Source organism: Thamnophis sirtalis, unplaced genomic scaffold, assembly GCF_051295495.1.
Source record: "Thamnophis sirtalis isolate CommonGarterSnake01/CBP01778 unplaced genomic scaffold, rThaSir2_p1.2 scaffold_8, whole genome shotgun sequence".
In the NCBI taxonomy this organism is placed as follows: domain Eukaryota; kingdom Metazoa; phylum Chordata; class Lepidosauria; order Squamata; family Natricidae; genus Thamnophis; species Thamnophis sirtalis.
In genome coordinates this window covers 15,953,456-15,974,335 of record NW_028261388.1, presented here as the reverse complement: position 1 = coordinate 15,974,335, position 20,880 = coordinate 15,953,456, and the positions used below count along the sequence as shown (strand labels likewise).

At 41.2% G+C, this 20,880-nt stretch overlaps 1 protein-coding gene across 1 annotated transcript; it reads left to right on the top strand.

Annotated features, from left to right (window-relative positions):
• Positions 1 to 2,816: 2,816 nt before the first annotated feature.
• Positions 2,817 to 19,043, top strand: LOC106544080 (collagenase 3-like). Its single transcript, XM_087722034.1, has 11 exons — positions 2,817 to 2,859; positions 4,964 to 5,082; positions 5,210 to 5,439; positions 7,265 to 7,413; positions 7,524 to 7,649; positions 8,472 to 8,633; positions 9,473 to 9,581; positions 11,984 to 12,120; positions 14,901 to 15,060; positions 17,267 to 17,370; positions 18,943 to 19,043. The coding sequence occupies exons 1-11, from the start codon at positions 2,817 to 2,819 to the stop codon at positions 19,041 to 19,043; spliced, it is 1,440 nt and encodes a 479-aa protein (XP_087578160.1).
• The last annotated feature ends 1,837 nt before the right edge of the window (positions 19,044 to 20,880 follow it).

Below are 20,880 nucleotides of genomic sequence, written 5' to 3'. Positions count from 1 at the left end.
TTGTCAAACCTGCAGGAGCCATCTCTGCTGGGAAGCAAGTGGTTCTTACAGTTCTTACCACAGACCAGAGAGGGCTAACCAGTGGTAAAGTTAGATCATTTGAGACTCTAGCGCTGAAGGTCTTATAGCGCCTGCCTCCTCCTTCCTTTGAATAATAAAATGCACGTCTTCATTCACTTCAAAATGAAAATCCGATCTGTTGCAATTCCTCCTTATTTGACTTAGGGCAAGGGTGTCACACTCAATTTCATTGAGGGCCACATCAGGGTTGTATTTGACCTCAGGGGACCAGGGTGGGTGTGGCCAGCTCGACATCACTCGTGTTGGGGTTCCCTGTGGCAGCCCAAGTGCTCTGCCAGCGAAAATGGGCTCTCAACATGGGTGGGATCCGGTGGGCACTTCTGCTCGTGTGCTCGGATGTGCGCTGCGCGTGCATGCAGAGTACAATTAAGATTGTTCTGCGCATGTGCAGAACTGAAAAACAAGATGGTGCTGCTACGGGGCTGTCTGGGGAACTGGTTTGAGGGTGTAGCAGGCCTGGATCACTGCCGGTTCCAGCAACCCAGGCAGCTAAAACACTACTGGTTTGGCCGAACCAGTCCAAACTGGTAGGAACCCACCACTGGCTCTCGAGCTCCGTTTTCGGCTGCAATGGCCTCCTGCAACCCTCTGCCAGCAAAAACGGAACTCAGGAAAGGCATCCGCAGCCCTCCCAAGCTCCATTTTCGCTGGCAGAAGCACTGTTGGCCAGTCCTTCGCTGTTTCCAAGGTGATCACATGGGCCAGATCTAAGCACCCCTTGGGCCAGATCCTGCCCCCGCGCCTTGAATTTGGCACCCCTGACTTAGGGGGTTCTAGATTTTTGCCCTTAAGCCTTATCCAATGGGGCTAGTCAATTAGATTTTGAGACTACAATGCTGGGAGATAAGTAATTTAATAGGGAAAATGTGGGATTTAACGGGCCAGTCTCAAAGCAAATTGGATACTCTGCCTTGTCTAAGACCGACACAGCCAGAATCATATTGTCAGGGTTCCAAATAGCATCCAAAAGTAAATCAGAGTCCAAGGCAAAGTATTGCTCAAAGTTCCAATTTATTAAGAGAGCCATGTTGACACATCTGGGAAAATCCAAATCTGAAAGCTTTCCGGTTTTCCACACCCAGTTGAAACTTCAAGATCTTGCCCCCACACCCACAAGTCCATCACATGGTCCAATCTTCCACTGCCATGCTGGCAGTTCTACCCATCCAGTTCCAGTCAGGTGCAGAGGTGCAAAGATAAAGGATGATCTTGGCTTTCTAGAAAGAATTTTGCTATGGCTACATAGCATCTACTCCTTCCAATCCCCCCTCTCATTTTCCCACAATAGAAAATGCAGAGTAGAATAATAGAAAGTGTGGCAGGCCAAAAATCCAAAAGAAAATATGGCTGCAGGCCTGACACATACATCTGTAAATTATAGTTACAGCTCTGTCAGAAATACACGCCTTTCTACTTTTAAATTATTTTAACACTCATAGTTTCTATTACAATACAATACAACATCAGAGTTGGAAGGGACCTTGGAGGTCTTCTAGTCCAACCCCCTGCCTAGGCAGGAAAGCATATACCATTCCAGACAAATGGCTATCCAACATCTTCTTAAAGACTTCCATTGCAGTAACATAAATAAAATAAATATATAATGTGTGATTGTATAAGCAAACTGCATGATTAATATACTGGCATCAGACACAGACAGAATAAGGAGGGGTAATAAACAAGGTAGTTCCTTCGTTGTGGGAATACCAAAACATGAAAAATCTGATTACATGAGCTGATTAAATTTATCACTTCAATGTCTAACTTGCAATGAATTTATAATGAAATCTACCAATCCCTGTTGCAACTTGAAGAGGTGTCTCGTGATTCTCCAATGTTTTATTCACATTTTCAGGTACATTCAAAAGACAAATAATATGTTGCAATGTATTTTGAATACATAATCTTATTACGTTAGTTGCTAAGTTACTGCAATGTATTCTGAGAATTACCTTGGGAGACAGGAGGAATAGCTGCAGCCTAGCCCCCCATCATGCAAAAGGGTATTTCAGCTCACAAAGAGGGAATAGAATAGAATAGAATGGAATGGAATAGAACAGAACAGAACAGAACAGAATAGAATAACAGAGTTGGAAGGCACCTTGGAGGTCTTCTAGTCCAATCTTCTGCTTAGGCAGGAAACCCTACACCATTTCAGACAAATGGTTATCCAACATCTTCTTAAAAACTTCCAATTTTGGAGCATTCACAACTTCTGGAGGCAAGATGTACCACTGATTAATTGTTCTAACTGTCAGGAAATTTCTCCTTAGTTCTAGGTTGATTCTCTCCATTAGTTTCCATCCATTGCCTCTTGTCCTGACCTCAGGTACTTTGGAGAATAATAGCTTGACTCCCTCTTCTTTGTGGCAGCCCTTGAGATATTGGAACACTGCTGTCATATCTCCCCATGTCCTTCTTTTCATTAAACTAGACATACCCAGTTCTTGCAACCGTTCTTCATATGTTTTAGCCTCCGGTCCCCTAGTCATTTTTGTTGCACTTCTCTGCACTCTTTCTAGAGTCTCCACATCTTTTTTACAGGAGAAGTATTTTCAGAATTGTAAGATTCTGTTACTATCGTCTTCTTTTAACGATGTTATAATCCCTTGTGGGATGGAGTCTGGGCAACTGAATAGAGCTGAATGTTTACTGGCCGGATGCCCTTCCTGTTGCCAATGTGGAGCTCTGATAAGAGTCTGTTACTATAACCCTACCATAATGGTAATACACTCATGGTTGGTGTTTCATTTCTGGGCTACATTGAAGGACTGACAGGTATGAAAAATATGATGTTCTCACAAGACCTGCATTTTGAAATCTATTATACAGGTGGACCTCGAGTCACTACCAGAACTGAGCCTGAAATTTATGTTGCTAAGTGAAACATTTGTTAAGGGGGTTTGCCCCATTTTACAACTTTTCTTGCCAGAGTTGTTAAGTGATTCATTGCATCTGTTAAGGTAGTAGCATGATTGTTAAATAAATTTGGATTCCCCATCGATTGTGCTCGTCAGAAGGTTGAGAAAGGAGATCATATGGGACACTGCAACCGTCATAAGTATGAACCACTTGCCAAGCATCTGAATTTTGATTACATGACCAGATGGATGCTGTAATGGTTGTAAGTATGAAAATGGTCATAAGTCATTTTTGATAATGCCGTTGTAATTTTGAACAGTCACTAAATGAACTAGTGTAAGTTGAGGACCTCGAATTTATAAAACATGCATCATTATAGGCTTTTTTAGCTGATGCTGGGTTGTCGAATTCAGCGAAACTCAGAATCCGACAAATAATTATGTTGTAGTTCTTAGAACCTTATTCTGAGCAGAGCGAATCACATCAAATTGCAGTGCAAATGAAATCATTTCTCTTCATAGTGTGCGCAAGATAGCAGCCTAAACCAAATCTAAACAATTTTAGAAATTTACTTCATGCCAGACTCCAGAATATCAGAGTTAAATACATTTCATTGCATGTTCTTTTAACACGACAGGTTATGGGAAAAAAATGTTTATCCTTAATCCTAGTAGAAATGAATATACATAACTTCCGTAGGCTTTGCAGTTCTAGATTGTCTTTGCATAAATAGTTTTCCTGAATCCTGTGGGTGGGCTTTGGAGAAATGTATTCTTAACTCATCAATAATATGAAATGTGACCGAAAATTTAATACTCAATCTTGAAAATGCAGTCTATTAGATAGCAATTGGGAATCAATGTCTATTTAATTATCTATTCCTTTCTTTCTCTTTTCTCCCTCTTTCTCTCTGGACTTATTCATTAAATATTAAATTGACAGAGGGATCTTTTTAAAATTCTCCCAGATTTTTCTACATTTCTTAGATGATGTTGTGTCTGCATTATAAGATCTAATTTTAAATGACTTGAACATCATGTCACAACTTGTTAATGATGATTCAGGAACAATGATAAAAGTGCAAAAATAAAACAAGGATTTCCATCTGCTACTGTAGCATAAACGACATTCTTCAACTCAACAATTAAATGTGCATGGGTATGCCTTTAAGGTATTATTTTAATTCAGTAATGGAGAGCCAGGTGCTGGTGATTCATTGAAAAATGTAGGAAGAGTATTTATTTTATTTATTCATCCAATTTTGGAGAAAAACTCCATCTCCCACACTGGGCACTATATAAATAAACTATTAAAATATAAAAAATTTAAACTGTAAGGAGATGGTACCATTTTTTTCCTTAAAGGAATAGAAAAAAAATGTTTGATTTCTTACTTGACTTTCTATTGTTTGACAAGAAGACAATATTGTCTAACTGTGGTGGAGAACCTTTAGCACATGTGCCACAACTGGCATGTGGAGCCCTCTCTGCAGGCGCATGAGCCATCGCCCCAGCTCAGCTCCACCAAGCATGCATGCGCACCTCCCATCAGCCAGTTGATTTTCGGGTCTCTGCAACGCATGTGGGAGACAGGCCTGCATGACATTGGAAGAGAGGCAGGAAGAGAGAAAAAAGTATTGCTGGAATTTGGAAAGAAGTCAAGGAAAAGCTTTTCAAAGCATTGGAGATAAATTTTGCAGTGCATGGAACTGATTTCCATATGCTTCATATTACGAAGGCAGCCTATTAAAACAACATGCAAACAAAATAGGCCCATTTGCACTGACAGCAAATTATTTCCTTTAGAAAAGGGGCACAAAACGAAGTTGACATTTTTAGTGCCAGCAACTGCTATTGAACAAGGAATTTAATCTCTTAACCACAAGCATGGAGTTTTTGTTAAACATAGCGATAGGGGGGCTTTTGACCTAGAATAGGAAGGTTGCACTGTAGATAAATGAATGACAAGTCAAATTCCTAGATACAGTATGTGTTCTATAAAAGGGTATCCTGACCTAAAGTATTTGTTAAACCCATGCACTTCAGTAGTTGTGTGAAGATGAACACCTTTGTTACCTCTGTTTTCTTCTTCTGGATTCTTGCTTGTAGTTTACCTTTCCCGCTTCTCCCCAAAATTACGGTAGGTCCGAGGCCTGAGACAGGAAGCAACCTCTCAACAGAAGTATCTGCCAGTTTTCCCTACACTGTTTTTAGTGTCCTACCTTTTTGTGATCTTTTTTCAAATGATTTCCCCCTTTTATTCCTAGAGCTATCTGGACACTTACTACAGTCAAGGAACAGTTTGGAAAAGAAGCTCAGCATCTTTGCTTAACCAGCTGAAATCCATGCAGTCTTTTTTTAACCTGGAAGGAAATGGACAAATGACCTCAGAAACCTTAGAACTAATGAAACAACCTCGGTGTGGCGTGCCTGATACGGCAGGGTATCATTTTTTCCCCAGGAAAATTAAGTGGCCGGTGTTGGATTTAACATACAGGTAAAATGAATGTCTTTCACTTAGTAGTCATTTCCCTTTATTGTTTCTGTACTAGGCCCTTTTTGAAAATATCGCTTCCGTGGTCTAGGTGAGTGGGGTTTCTCTGCCTCTGTTTTTCTTTGCTGACATTCGGAAAGCTCTAAATTGAATTTTAAAAACCGTGATGCTGTTGAAACGACAGAATGGCAATCATTTATAGCAGCGAGGGTTAACCTTTTTGGTGATGAGGGTCCAAAGCCCGCGTGCATGTCTGACCCCCCCCTAAAAAAATGCAATGTGAGCGCACACACACACCTGTGTATGCACTCCAGCCTCCTGCGCAGGTGCTATGCCCCCCCCTGTGCTCAATTTCGGTTTCGAAGGAGGTGCAGGAGGCCTTCGAGGTCCAAAACAAGGGGGGCGCCTGTGCATGAGCAGTAGAGCTGAGCTGGTGTGATGGCTAGCATGCCCGCAGAGAGGCCTCTGTGTGCCACCTGTGGCAGGCATGCCATAGGTTCGCCATCACAGATTTATAGCATGTTCTTAACCAAAATGAAATTTTGTGTGGAGTGGTTTTAGCCTAAATTACTCTCACCGAGGCACACCCAGAGTTATGAATGGGTTTTGAGAAGACAATCCCATATAGCAGCACCAAGCCAAAACATTTTAAACATCATTTTTATTATTACTCCAGTATTATGCTGATCTTTGCCTGGTGTTTTTTTTTTCTGTTGAGTTAATGCAATTCAAAGGCTGTAACCACTTATATTGGTCAGTTTCCCCATGTTGTGTATATGTGTATGTGTATTTACTTTGCTCAGATGTAGAAGCACAGATAAATCCATCTACACCATGTATTGATCTGTCTTGTATGAATTAAATTAGTCCTATTTTGATTTAGATCAACATGGTGAGATTAATTCCTTCGGGGGGGGGGAAATCACAGAGAATGAATAAAAACCAAATGTTCCATATATATTTCTGATCAGTATCAACATTCTGCCAAACTTCTGCACACATACACATATATTGTTTACTTAGTATCCTAGCATGATTTCTGTTGACTGCTTATTTAGTATCCATGACTATCACTAAGTGTTGTATCTAATGTTTTATGATGGAGGTATTTTTACAATGACTATGATAATGATCTATTACTATTGTTGTATGTACACTGAGAGCTTATGCACCGGAGGCAAATTGTGTGTCTAATCAAACTTGGCTAATAAAGAATTATAATTCTAATAAGGTGAAAATGTTTATAAGTTATGGTATGTTATAATAGCTAAGGTATTGTACTTGGATCAAGGAGAATCAAGTTAGTTCTCGCAGCGTAACACTGAGTTACCATATTTTTCAGAGTATAAGACACACCTTTTTCCCCCCAAAAAGAGGGTGAAAATATGGGTGCATCTTATACATTGAATACAGCATTTTTTGGCCTACCAAAACCCTGCCCCCTTTGCAAAAATGGACGTGCAAAGGATTTGGGAGGCTTGCAATGTGCTCCTGGGGGCTGGGGAGGGCAAAAATTAGCACAAAAACTGGGCATTTTTGCTCATTTTTGCCCCCTCAGCCCCCAGGAGCACTCTACTAACCTCTTAAAGCCTATGCATGCCCCCTGTTTTTGCAAAAAAAAAAAAAAAACTTTTTAAAAATTTTTTACCTCTTCAAAATCATGGTGTGTCTTATAGTCTGAAAAATACAGTACGTTGTGCCAGAAATTCACAGCCCAGGCAGTTTTACTGGATTGTTATGGAAAAAAACATGTAAGCCTCTGCATGTAAGCCATCCTGAGTATTCAGAGGAAAATATAACTGATGATTGGCATTTGTGATATGAACAGAATTGTGAACTATACCCTGGATCTGAGCTGGGAAGAAGTGGACCAATCAATGCATGAAGCTTTTCAAGTATGGAGTGATGTCACCCCTCTTCATTTCACCAGGATTTTTAATGGCACTGCTGACATTATGATCTCTTTTGGATCCAAAGGTGATGTGAGGGTAAAATTGTATGCTATGTTGTCATGTTTGTTCTAGAATTTGCTATACCCCTTAGATGTCTAATTAATTAGCCGTTATTTTGGGTTGTTCATTTTATAGAGCATGGAGACTTTGTACCTTTTGATGGACCATTGGGTCAACTAGCTCATGCTTTCCCTCCTGGTGACAATATTGGAGGGGATGTCCACTTTGATGATGATGAAACATGGACTAATGATTCTAGAGGTAACTGTAGATTTATTTCTAGGATTCCAGAAGTACTAGCTTTCCTATATAAATCCATTAACCTATCAATTAACTAGATTAATATGACAGTTCGATCATAAGTCTATTATCTCAAATCATGCTACTGTCTTGAAAATTAAAGCTACAACTTTTGCATGTTGTTTTCTCTAAAATATACAGTATATTTCAAGGCCTTCTTCCAAATGCATTTACTTTTATATAGCAAAGATATCAACTTAATCCTCTTAAAGTAGTGTCCTTTAAAAGAACCTTCATTTACCTTAAAATATGAAGGCAAGTCAATGATTAGGGAATGTGGTGGCTCAGTAGCTAATATGCTGAGCTTGTTGATCAGAAAAGTCAGCAGTTCGGGGGTTCACATCCCTAGTGCTGCGTAATGGAGTGAGCTCCTATTTACTTGTCCCAGCTTCTGCCAACCTAGCAGTTCGAAAGAAAGTAGAAAAATAGGAACCACCTTTGGTGGGAAGGTAACAGCGTTCCATGCGCCTGCAGCGTTTAATCATGCCGACCACATGGTCACAGAGACGTCTTCGGATAGCGCTGGCTCTTCGGCTTTGATATGGAGATGAGCACCGCCCCCTAGAGCCAGGAACAAATAACACATATGTGCAAGGGGAATGTTTACCTTTACCTAACCTTGACTGTGAAGTTTAGTCAGTCGTAAAAATATTGATAGGAGAGATAATCTTGTTTCTAGAATTTTTTGTGAGTGCTTGGAATATACTATTCTATAATATGTTTGGATTCCAGAGGGCATCCTGATGCTCTATTGCTAACTTGATGGCTTTGTGCTCTTTCCAGATTTTAATTTATTTGTGGTTGCAGCCCACGAGTTGGGCCACACATTGGGACTGCAACACTCCAGTGACCCTGAAGCTTTGATGTACCCTCTTTACACTTACCGTGGCCTGGAGGACTTTGTTCTTCCTGAAGATGATGTAGAAGGCATCCAAGCTCTTTATGGTACTTATATTTTTATTCATTCTAAAACGGATAGTGAAGAAGAGTGTGCAAATTCAAAGGAGTGCTTTGCCATCATGAGGCTTCCCTTCCAAAAGCACCCTTTGTTGTGTGCTGTGACAAAACAAAACAGTTTGTATCAGGGGTGGGTTCCTGCCAGTTCTAACCTCTTGTATAGAAGAGGTTCCACAAATCTACAGTGCCATTTAGAACCGGTTCCAGCTCCCTCCCCCCGCCCGTCCGCACATCATCAAGATGAAGAGAAAGAGGAGGAATTCTGGGAGTTGAAGTTCACAAGTCTTGAAGCTGTCAAGTGTGAACATCCCTGGGGTTTTTTTCTAAAGGGTTAGGGGTGCAAAGGTCTTGTAACTTGACAGCTTTAAGACTTGCGTGTTTCAAATGCCAGAGTTTCTGAGCCAACATTTTGGTTGCTAAGCAAGAGCGTTGGTAAGTGAGTTTCACCACATTTTACAAGTTGGCCATACCCATCAAGCCAGCAAGCCACTCCCACAAAGCAGGCCACACCTACAGAAGAGGTTCTAAAAAAAATTGAAACCCACCACTGGTTTGTATGTTCCAAACATCAGAATCTTTCCACCAATTACTTCAACCAAACTGTACATATAATACACACTGTATGTAGAAGTGCTATTCATTGTGGGGATTTGTTGAGCCCTTCTTTGTACTTCAGCAAAATTAAATGGCCTTCCTCCACCTACTTCTGGTAGTTAATTATAGGCAGATGGTAACCTGGTAGAATGGAATACAAGTGCTCTGAAATGAATTCTAAATATTGTACAATAAAAACAAAGGGTATCATGAACTATTCTCAATATTTGCAGGTCCAAAAAAGAGGACAAGCAGTGCTATAATTCCACAGAGGTGTGATCCAAACTTCTCTGCAGATGCTGTTGCAGATATGCATGGTGATAAAATCATATTCAAAGACATGTAAGATGGCGGTAAAAGTATCTACCCATTCTTCTGAACACAGTCTTTAGGGTTATAAAAAACTAATCATCATTGAATAATAATAAGGGATACAATGAAAGCTTCAGTAATAGGTTGTAAATTTTTGGCTATGTTAATCTCCTATATTAGCCCCTCTCTCTCCAACAAATTCCCAGAAAGTTAGACATGCTTTTTTTTCTCTCTCTCTTAAGATATGAGTGTCAAATTGGTGTTAACACTAAGTTTGGCTTCTTGGAAACAAGCCAATAATCAACCATGACAATCCTGTAGGCTTGCATAAACAATCTATAGTTAGCATTAAACCCATTTGAGATTGTACTTTTAATGGTAATAAAACTTTCCCACCTCTTTGCTGTGGATACCTGAGGAAATAGATAGATAGCAAAACTTGAGACTTGACTTGGTTCCTTCACACTAAGCAAGAGTTTAGCATAAAGATGTACATTTTATATTGGAGCAAGGCAGGGGTGGGGGGTGGGGTTGCTGCCGGCATTACTGCCCGTTTGGGGAATGCAAAAATCCATGCCCGTGCACATTTGCAAATAAAAAGGTCTGCGCTTGCGCCAAACTTTAAAAAATGAAAAGAAAATAACCATTTTTGCAATGAAAATTGTTTTGCGCATGCACAGAACAGAAAAACAAGATGGTGGTGCTGTAGGAGAACAGGTTCAGGTGTGTGCCAGGCTTGGGTCGCTACCGGTTCCAGTGACCCAGGCCACTAAGCAGGGGTGGGTTCCTGCCAGTTCTAACCTCTTCTATAGAAGAGGTTCCACAAATCTACAGTGCCGTCTAGAACCGGTTCCAGCTCCCTCGCCCCGCCCGTCCGCACATCATCAAGATGAAGAGCGAGAGGAGGAATTCTGGAAGTTGAAGTCCACAAGTCTTACAGCTGTCAAGTTTGAACACCCCTGGGTTTTTTTTTTCTAAAGGGTTAGGGGTTCAAGGGTCTTGTAACTTGACAGCTTTAAGACTTTCACACTTCAATGCCAGAGTTCCTGAGCTAACATTTTGGTTGCTAAGCAAGAGCATTGTTAAGTGAGTTTCACCACATTTTACAAGTTGGCCACACTCACCCAGTCACATGGCTAGCAAGCCACTCCCACCTGGTCACATGGCTGGCAAGCCACTCCCACAAAGCAGGCCACACCTACAGAAGAAGCTCTAAAAAATTTTGAAACCCACCACTGCCAGCAAGTTACTACTGGTTCGGCCGAACCGGTCCAAACTGGTAGGAACCCACCTCTGGATCAAGGGCTACAATAGCCCTTGTGGGGTTTATGCTGCCAGGAAGAGGCGATACACTTGATTTTTAACAAAGGAACTGGGAAATGAAGTTTAAATTAATTAAATGATTTTACTACTAAATCTCTATGGTCACCTTCCCTCAAGCACACTCCTTTTACAAGTATGGCAATTAGCCTTCATTCATATTTCAACTGCTTACAAGTTTTAATATAAATGAAGGTATCATCATCTTCGTTTAATAACCCCATAATCCCTTGAGGGGTGGAGTCTGGGCAATTGAATGAATCTAACAGAGTGTTTTAATGGCTGGATGCCCTTCCTGTCACCAATGTGGAGTTCAGCAGAGATAGTGTGCCCAGAGAGAGAAATATCTGCCTCTACCTAGAATTGAACTCACAGCCTCCTGATTGTGAGGCGAGAGCGCCACCTCTAGGCCACCACACCACTCTAATATAAATGAAGCTATGTAATCAAATGAATAAATAGCATTTCATATGAGAGGAAGCAGCAGGATCAAACAAAGCCAAGAGGCGCAGTGTAGCATCTTAGTGGTGTTAGTAGCGGACCACAGAAGATGGGAAGATATTTAGTTTGTCAGTTTTTTTGAGACAGACCAGACCAAAACATAGACTCTACAGCCTTATTTCTCAACCTTGGTGACTTTAAGTCCTGTGAACTTCAACTCCCAGAATCCCCCAACTATGCTATGCCAGCTATCCACAGGACTTAAAGTCACCAAGGTTGAGAAACACTGCTCTACAGGAAACTAAAAACTACTTTTATTTAGATGGGCTATGGTAACATACTCATGTAAGTGTGATTGTGGTTCTCCTCCTCCCTCTTTTTTATTCGTGCAGATTAGATGGGGGGGGGGGTTCTGTCTGAGATGTTTTCATAATCCTCCTTCATCAATTGTACTTAAGCAATTGTTTCCCTTTTCGTTGCTCTGGTAATATATCTTTCCCCTCTTCCTCTCTCCGCTCATGGTCATCCTCTGTATTCTCTACATCTGTCGCACAACAGATTTGCATTGTTGTTCAGAACAATGTCCAAGTGCAGACTTTGATTTTTGTTGATGGTCTGAGGACCCACCTAATACTATGCCGCGATTTTTCTGCTTCTTTTCTGTTGCTCAGATTTGTGTGGCATCCTAATTATCAGACGATTCGTGAAGATTGGATGGTTATGGATTCTGTTTGGCCAGAACTTCCAAACTTCCAGGTTGATGCAGCTTATTATTCCCCAGAGAAGGACCTTCTCTTCCTATTTCGAGGTGAATTTGTATTTGTATTTGTATTTAATAAATTTATAGGCCGCCCAATCCCGAAGGACTCTGGGAGGCTTACAGAAAATATTTTTTTTTTAAAAAAAGAAGAATTAAAAAAACAGAGGAAAACAGATTTAAAAACCACATCATGCACCCAATCTAGTCGGGGCTGGACCTCAGTCATGAGGTCAACAGCCCCAGGCCTGCCGAAATAGCCAGGTTTTGATAGCCTTTCGGAAGGCCATGAGAGTGGGTGAGGTCCGGATCTCTGGGGGTAGTTCATTCCATAGGGTCAGAGCGGCTACAGAGAAGGCCCTCCCCCGGGGAGCCGCCAGCCAACATTTTCTGGCTGACGGCACCTGGAGAAGGCCCACCCTGTGCGATATTATTGGCCATTGGCTGGTATGTGGCAGAAGACGGTCTCGCAGATATCTGGGTCCTAGGCCATGTGGGGCTTTAAAGGTAATAACCAGCACCTTGAATCGTGTTCGGAGACCGATAGGAAGCCAGTGCAGCTCGCGGAGGATAGGTGTAACGTGGGTGTATCTTGGTACACCCAGTATTGCTCGCGTGGCTGCATTCTGGACTAGCTGTAGTCTCCGAACACTTTTCAGGGGCAGCCCCATGTAGAATGCATTACAGTAGTCAAGTCTTGAGGTGACGAGGGTGTGAGTGACCGTTTGAAGTGCCTCCTGATCCAAATAGGGCCGCAACTGGTGCACCAGAACGTTGCTTTGCCCTTCATCCTTGCTAGCTTTCCTTCATCCGTGTTTTTATTGAGAAGGACCAACACATATCAATGTTGTTCTTACTCATGTTGTTGAAGTAATAACTTCCCCAAAATGTAGAATAATAATTACGGATTAATGTTCAGATTGTGTAGCCTTTGGTGTTCTCTGGTTTTGTTTGTTTCCTGGCAGATGTTTTATTACCCAACTAGGTAACATCTTCAGTGCTAAAGACATTACCTACTTACTGTAAGTAGTAAAACATCTGCAAGAAAACAAACAGGACTCCACAGGTCAACCCTGAGCTACAAATATTCTCTTGTGTTAATATACATGCTAACATACACAATTAATATACATACTAATTTTAGGAGAAAAAAGATAATTATTTGTATCATGTCTTGCAAAAGACTTAGACAGTAGACTTAGACAAGACACAGTAATGGCTACTGTGCACAAATATTATTTGTATTATATTTGTATATAAATTTGATGAGACATGGTGGCTCACTGGCTAATATGATGAGCTTGTTGATCAGAAAGGTTGGCAGTTTGGTGGTTCAAATCCCTAGTGCCGTGTAACGGAGTGAGCTCCCGTTATTTGTCCCAGCTCCTGCCAACCTAGCAGTTCGAAAGCATGTAAAAGATGCAAGTAGAAAAATAGGGACCACTTTGGTGGGAAGGTAACAGAGTTCCATGCACCTTTGGCGTTTAGTCATGCCAGCCACATTGCCATGGAGACATCTTCAGACAGCGCTGGCTCTTCGGCTCTGAAACAGAGGTGAGGACTGCCCCCTAGAGTCAGGAACGATTAACACCTATGTGCGAGAGGAACCTTTACCTTTACAAATATTGTTGAAGTGCAATATTGAGGGAGATTAACAAAGATGGTTCCATCTACTATAGGTTTTCTATCCCTCCTATGTGGGAAGAATAGAGAATTTATGTGTGTCAATTGAACAAATCACAATATTGCTAGAGCCTGATTAATAGTTTTGCAGTTAATTTACCGGTGTTCCACTTTTCTTTTCTGGCACGTGCTCAAGTCAAAATTTTAAAAAGCAAAAGCAAATTAGTTTAAAACTAATTTTAAACAAATCAAAATTAACTAAAATCAAAAGTACTAAATCATTTAACAGTTGAGAGCTTAGCACAAAGATGCATTTTTCATATAAAAAAATGAGAACAACACAATTGTGACATCTGTAGTCCGGCCATATTGTAGATATTTTCTCCCACTTGTTTGGAAGATGCACTCTGAAAATGTAGAGCAGGGGTGTCAAACTCAAGACAGCCACAATGTGGTCAGATCCGGCCCAGGGGCCATCCTGGAAAATATAAGGGGCCATCCTGCATTGCTTTGGCATGGTCTACCCAGTATGAAGAGGAAACATCGGACCAGTATTGCTTCGGCTTGGTCTACTCAATTCAAAGAGGAAACATGCCAGTAGTTTGGGAAGTGGCGTCAAGCTGGCCTCACTCACCCAGTTGGCCCTGCCCAACCAGCCCCCCCCAAAGTCAACCACAGCCCTAATGTGGCCCTCACTGAAATTGAGTTTGACACCCCTGGTATAGAGACATGGTCCCTTGAATCATCAGACCCCGAGACACTTAAAACATTAATGGGAAAACCAACTTTTCTTAGTAATTACTGTATTTTTCAGACTATAAGCTGCACCGGTGTATAAGACGCATCAAGATTTTGAAGAGGTAAGTAAGAAAAAAAGTTTTTGTCCTCCCAGCCCCGAGGAGCACTCTGCAGGCTTCAGCAGGGCTGGGGGAAGACAAAAATGCCCCCATTTTTGCGGAAAATGGCCCGGGTTTTGCCCATTTTCGCAAAAATGGGCTGCAGGGGCGGAGCTTCGGGAGGCCAAAAATGGCTGTATTCAGTGTATAAGATGCATCAACATTTCCACACTCTTTTAGGGGGGAAGGTGCATCTTATATTCCAAAAAATGCAGTATATTACTTACTTTTATACCATGAAGCAGATACTTGTCTGTCTTGGCTTTAGCATTAATTATGTCAATTTATCATTTGCTTCCACAAACTGTACAGGGAAGAGGTACTGGGCTCTGAGGGACTACAAGATACTCAGTGGTTATCCCCAGAAACTATACAATCTTGGATTCCCAAGCTATGTGCAGAGGATAGATGCCGCTTTCTATGATGTAAAATCCAGGAAGACAAAGTTTTTCACTAGGGACCAGCTATGGAGGTAGGTAGTAAGTGGTTGAGGAAGTGGCTCATCAGAACCACTCTTACGTCCGCACCATAATAAAACTAAATAAACATTTTCCAGAAACCCTTTGAAAAACAGTTTTGAAACCCACAAAATACAGTTTCTTTATCCTGATGGCATATCGTATTGATACAGTTACATATTACTCATGATGCTGTGGTTAACATGGAGCTCAGTTCTCTCCCTGGGCTTTTTGCAATGCAAAATTACCTCTTCACTTGGCGAAGTTTTTTTCTCCCTTCTGCATTTTATATCAGGACGATCTGTTTTCAAATCCTCATCCAGGTTTCTTTTTCTTTTGCTATCAACAAGATATGGAGACTATACCGTGATGTAGTTAGGGGACAGGTAAACCATGGCAGTCTAAACCTTGTTAAATGTTCCTAATGCCACTGAACATTGCATAGATCAGCAAAAGCTGTGTGAGTTGTGCAGGATCTGTTGCTGATTGCTTGATTCCTTCTCTAATCATGTTAAAATATTCCCCCCCATGTTTTACTATATATCAGCAAAGCAGGGGTGGGTTCCTAGACTGGTTGATTCCGGTTCGTTGCATGTGTGCATCACTTGCACGCACGCCAGCTGCTTGTTGCTGGCGCATGCGCAGGTGACTAAATATTGTTCTGTGCATTCACAGAAACAGGCTGGCAATGGCATAAGAGGTTGTGGAACCAGTTCAGGGGGTGGCCAGCCTCGGACACTGCCGGTTATGCGACCAAGGCCACAATTCCACAACTGGTTTGGCAGAACCGGGATGAACCGGGAGCAACCTACCTCTGCAGCAAAGATAGAACTCTTATTCTCTGTACAATCAAGTGAAAACCACTTTCAGAGGGCTAAGCTAATAATTTCCACAGTCTGCATATACTATTTATTCATATTCGTACCACAAAGTCTTTGCTCAAACTGATGTCACTTCAAATCACTCATTCTCAATTGTCAAATGTGACATGGTATGATTTACTGAAAGATGGGGCTGAAATAGCCGTTGCATAGCTCTCTATAAGTTTGGCTTACACTATTATGTATATGTGCATGCAACTGAAAGAAAACTGTGATGACAAATTCATCTCTATTAGAGGGTTACCTATATACAGAACCTCCTTCTCCAGCAACTTCTGTTCACTTATTAAGTTTTAGTAAAATGGGCTCCTCATACGAGTCCTCCACCCAGGAGCCACAGATGCAGGGTTTCTCAGTTTCCACCTCCTCCTGTGAACTGTATTCGTTCCTCCCAACATTTGAACAGTCTCTTGATTTCTGGCCTTCAAGAAATTAATAAAAACATGGGTGTTTCACCAAGCCATGAGGATGCATGAACTCTATTCTTCTGTGCATCTCCCACAGTTTGATGTTATTCTCCTATATGATTTGGACTTTAAATTTGATTTGCTTTGTTTTCACTCCCAGTTAGACACAAGGGAGTTGTACGCCACAATCAGTCAGCTAATTGGCGCAGCCCAAAGGCCATGTAAATAAAGAAATACATCAGCGCCCTTAAACAGCTTGAGAATCAACCACAGAGTCTTCTAACATCCGTGCAAAGGACTTTTCTATATTCCTGGAAATTTCATGAGGAAGTCTGCAAACAAATGTAAACAACATTAGTTTTGGGCCAGACTGAACAATGAGTAAGAAGTGAGGTTATCAGATTTGCGCACTAAGCACAAGAGAGTTTGACGAAATAAAATGCTGCAAAATGTGGCTTATTGATTCAACTGCAGAGTTAGAACATACACGGAATAATTCTACCTAAGGAAGATTTTCATTTATTTATTTATTTATTTGGGAAATCTATATGGCTGCCCATTTCTGATACATAACTCAGGAGAGGGGGGAAGTTCTAACAATTAAAAACAAAATCTTGAAATATTTAAAATATATATCATATTTTAATATATGTAAAATATTTAAAAAAGCAACGTCAATAACAGTTATTATATCCATTCTCCATCAATACTGAAGACAAGCCTTTGATCCCACTAAAGTAGATGCCATTTGCATATCGTACAGAGGTAATTGGAAAATGTTGAAAGGACTATGAAAGCAGCATTGGCACATTAAGATGGTTTCTGATCAGATATTATAAATCTTTTGGCTTCATTTCGCTTCCATTCTAAGTTCCCTGATTTCTTTCTAAGCCTCATGCTGGTTTCTTATTATTATTCATTTTGGGCTACAGCTATGATGAGAGATTTCATTCTATGGAGCAGGGCTATCCAAAACAAATAATGGAAGAATTTAATGGAATTATACATAAGGTGGACGCGGCATATCAGCAGAATGGTAAATATTTCAGTTTGTCATCTTGTTGTGTGAAAGGGAATTTTTACTTAATGTGGATGCCCTATTGTTACCAAGGATACTTAAAAAGTCACAAATATGTCTTCAACACAGGATTTCTCATTCGTATTCATTAAATGTTCAGCTTGATCGCTCCCTCCCTCCCTCCTTCCTTCCTTCCCTTTCTTTCTTTCTCCCCACCCTCTCTCTCCTTCCTACTCTCCCTCTCCCCTCTCTCTTTCACTAATATATTGTACTGATGTTAAAGTCCTAGAGGGAAAAAAATGCCCTCTTTGGAGTCTCTCAAAACTCTTTCTCAGAGAAAGCTCTTCCTCTTTTGTTGCTATTGCCCATCATTTTTGCATTCATCCAATCATGTGGGTTATTCCTTGTCAAAATAGTTTTTTTCTATTGTCCAGCACATATGCCCTTTTGAGGTATGAGGCCTACGGCAACCAGATTTCGCAAACAGTATTCCTAATGACCATTAGATATAAAGTTATAGAAAACAATCTGCTGACATAAAGTAGCTGAATAGTTCTTTTGCAGAATACTGGTAATCTTATTGCCAATGCATTACAATAGGGTTTTGGGAGGATAGTATAGAGCTCATCTCCATTTCAAAGCCGAAGAGCCAGCACTGTCCGAAGATGTCTCTGTGGTCATGTGGTCGATGTGACTAAATGTTGAAGGTGCACGGAGCGCTGTTACCTTCCCACCAAAGGTGGTTCCTATTTTTCTACTTGCATTTTTACATGCTTTCGAACTGCTAGGTTGGCAGAAGCTGGGACAAGTAACGGGAGCTCACTCCGTTACACAGCGCTAGGGATTTGAACTGCTGACCTTTCTGATCAACAAGCTCAGCATCTTAGCCACTGAGCCACAGTGTCACTTGGTAGCCCCCATGATAAAGGTAAACTTTGAGTACGACCTTAATTATGCCCTGCAATTACAATAATAAGCTGTAATAGTCATAAAGTGGGTTACCTTGTGACTTGACTCAATTTTGTGTCCTTTTTTGTAGTAGTTGTTAAGTGAATGCCGCAGTCATTAACCCATTGTTTACTATGGAGTAGTTTTTGCCAGAAACTGAAAGTAAACGCTGGTTTCCAACAAAGCGGACATAAAATACGGAATTGCACATGGCCATAACTATGGGTCAGTTGCTACACAGGCAAAATGCAGTCAAATGGGCAGGACAAGATGAACTTTGAAACCAGGCCATAAGTAGCTTTTGGAGAGTCCATTGCTGAGTAACTGTCTATAAGTCAAGGGCTATCTGTACTCATTTCTGTCTTAGTTCATTCTCTTCCTTTGAGATCCACTCAGTTTTGATGGACCCAACACCTTCTGCCAATTCTAGAAACCTCCATGAACAAGATGCCAATCATCTTTAGAACTACAGCCTCTAATTCAGTGTTTCTCAACCTTGGCAACTTGAAGATGTCCGGACTTCAACTCCCAGAATTCCCCAGCCAGCGAATGCTGGCTGGGGAATTCTGGGAGTTGAAGTCCGGACATCTTCAAGTTGCCAAGGTTGAGAAACACTGCTCTAATTAATTTCTTTTCTTGCAGATTCCATTTATTTCTTCTGCGGCTCATTCCAATTTGAGTACAGCAGTTCACACCGAGAAGTCACCCACACGACATCAGCAAACTCTGTACTAGGCTGTTAAGCAACAAGAAATTTGATCAACTTGGAAGCAGGATTGATTGAAAATATTACAGATGACATGGGGAAACCTGATGAATGTTTACATTGATTGTGTCTGTTCTGTATGGAGCAAATAACCCATGCAGTCGTTTTTTTCTTCCCCTAAGCAAAAGCCAGAAAAAAAATGTTCTTTTATTTTCTTCTTCAGTTGGAGAAATAGAGCTGTGTTCAACATATATGTAAAATCCTTTGTAACAGAGAAAACCAATATTCTGAGAGTGTTTCTTGGCATCTCACTGAATCACAAATAGGGCTGGATTTAGATGAAAAGAGGCCCTAGGCTATTCCACTTATGAGGCCCTTTCACCTCCCATTTTTAAGTTTGTAAATTACATGAGAGACAATAAAATACATCATTACTGTGATATATATCAATATATATCAATATATATAGCTGGCCTCCCGACAGAGGGCAGCTCTGCTCTGCGGCAAAGGCAGCGAGGCCAGCCGCCTCCCCTGCTGCGCTCAGCTGTCCGGCTTGGCCCCCTCACCCTCACCTGCCTGGCCGCTGGTGGGCTCCGTGTCGACGGGGCGGCTACTGGGAGCGGCCGCGCCTCTCACCTGACTGCCGGTGCCGGGAACGTGGGCGGGCTCCCCAACTGCCGCGACGCTGGAGCGATCTTAACCAATACATTTTTATGTTTGTTTATTAGTCATATGCGTAGAATTTCTCCTTATTTTCGCTTCAGTGTTTTAGTGTTCACTGTTTTTAGAATAGTGTAATTTTAATTTTGCTAACAATTTGAATGTAGCCCCCTCTTGATCTTGAGGCCCTAGGCTGAAGCCTAGTTAGCCTATAGGAAAATCCGGCACTGATCACAAATATGGATTAATCATATAGTACTTTTAAAGCCGAATTGATGTTTACCGACAAAGAATGGAATAGTACAGCATAGTTGGAAGGGACCTTGGAGGTCTTCTAGTCCAATCCCCTGCTTAGGCAGGAAACCCTACACCAGACAAATGGTTATCCAACATCTTCTTAAAAATGTCCAGTGTTGGAGCATTCACAATTTCTGGAGGCAAGTTGCTCCACTGATTAATTGTTCTAACTGTCAGGAAATTTCTTCTTAGTTCTAAATTGCTTCTCTTCTTGATTAGTTTCCACCCAAAGCACCTGACCTCAGGTGCTTTGGAGAATAGCTTGTACAATATAGTATAGATCTATTTCAAGCTTTTAGCTCTCATCATCTAGCCATACCCTTCTGGGATTTGAACCCGGGTTACTTACATATTAGGCAGATGTATCAACCTCTAAGCCCAGGCTTGAATCCCGGAAGGGTATGGATAGCTGACGAGAGCTAAATAGCTTAAAATAGATCTATACTAGTCTCCCTTTATTTCTTTGTTGGTAAACATAAATTCAACAGAAAAAATAGTTTGTCACAAAAGCAACAGCCTGTGAAGGTTCCTGGATTGAGGCCGAAAAGTGAAAGTGGAATCAGTGTGCCCCATCCCATAATTGGGTAGACCAGGTTGCCCGGATAGATTGGTCCCATCAGAGAAAAACACTTTTTCAGTCAAAACTAGCACTTTGAATTGCATCCAGAATTCTTATTGGCAGTCAATAATGGCCTGTAGAACAGACGTACAGTATTTGCAGTGATGAATAATTAGCTATAATTACATGGATTTAAAGCAGGATTAAGTAACCCAAGAGAGAAAGATGTATTGTGATTGATGCAGAGAGGCTACACCACCAAGCATTTATTATCCAGTTTCTGTTCATGTTGTATTTTCTTCCCCGCAAAGGAAACTTTTGTTTTTGGTTCTTCTGTTAAGTAGACTTGAACGTTTAT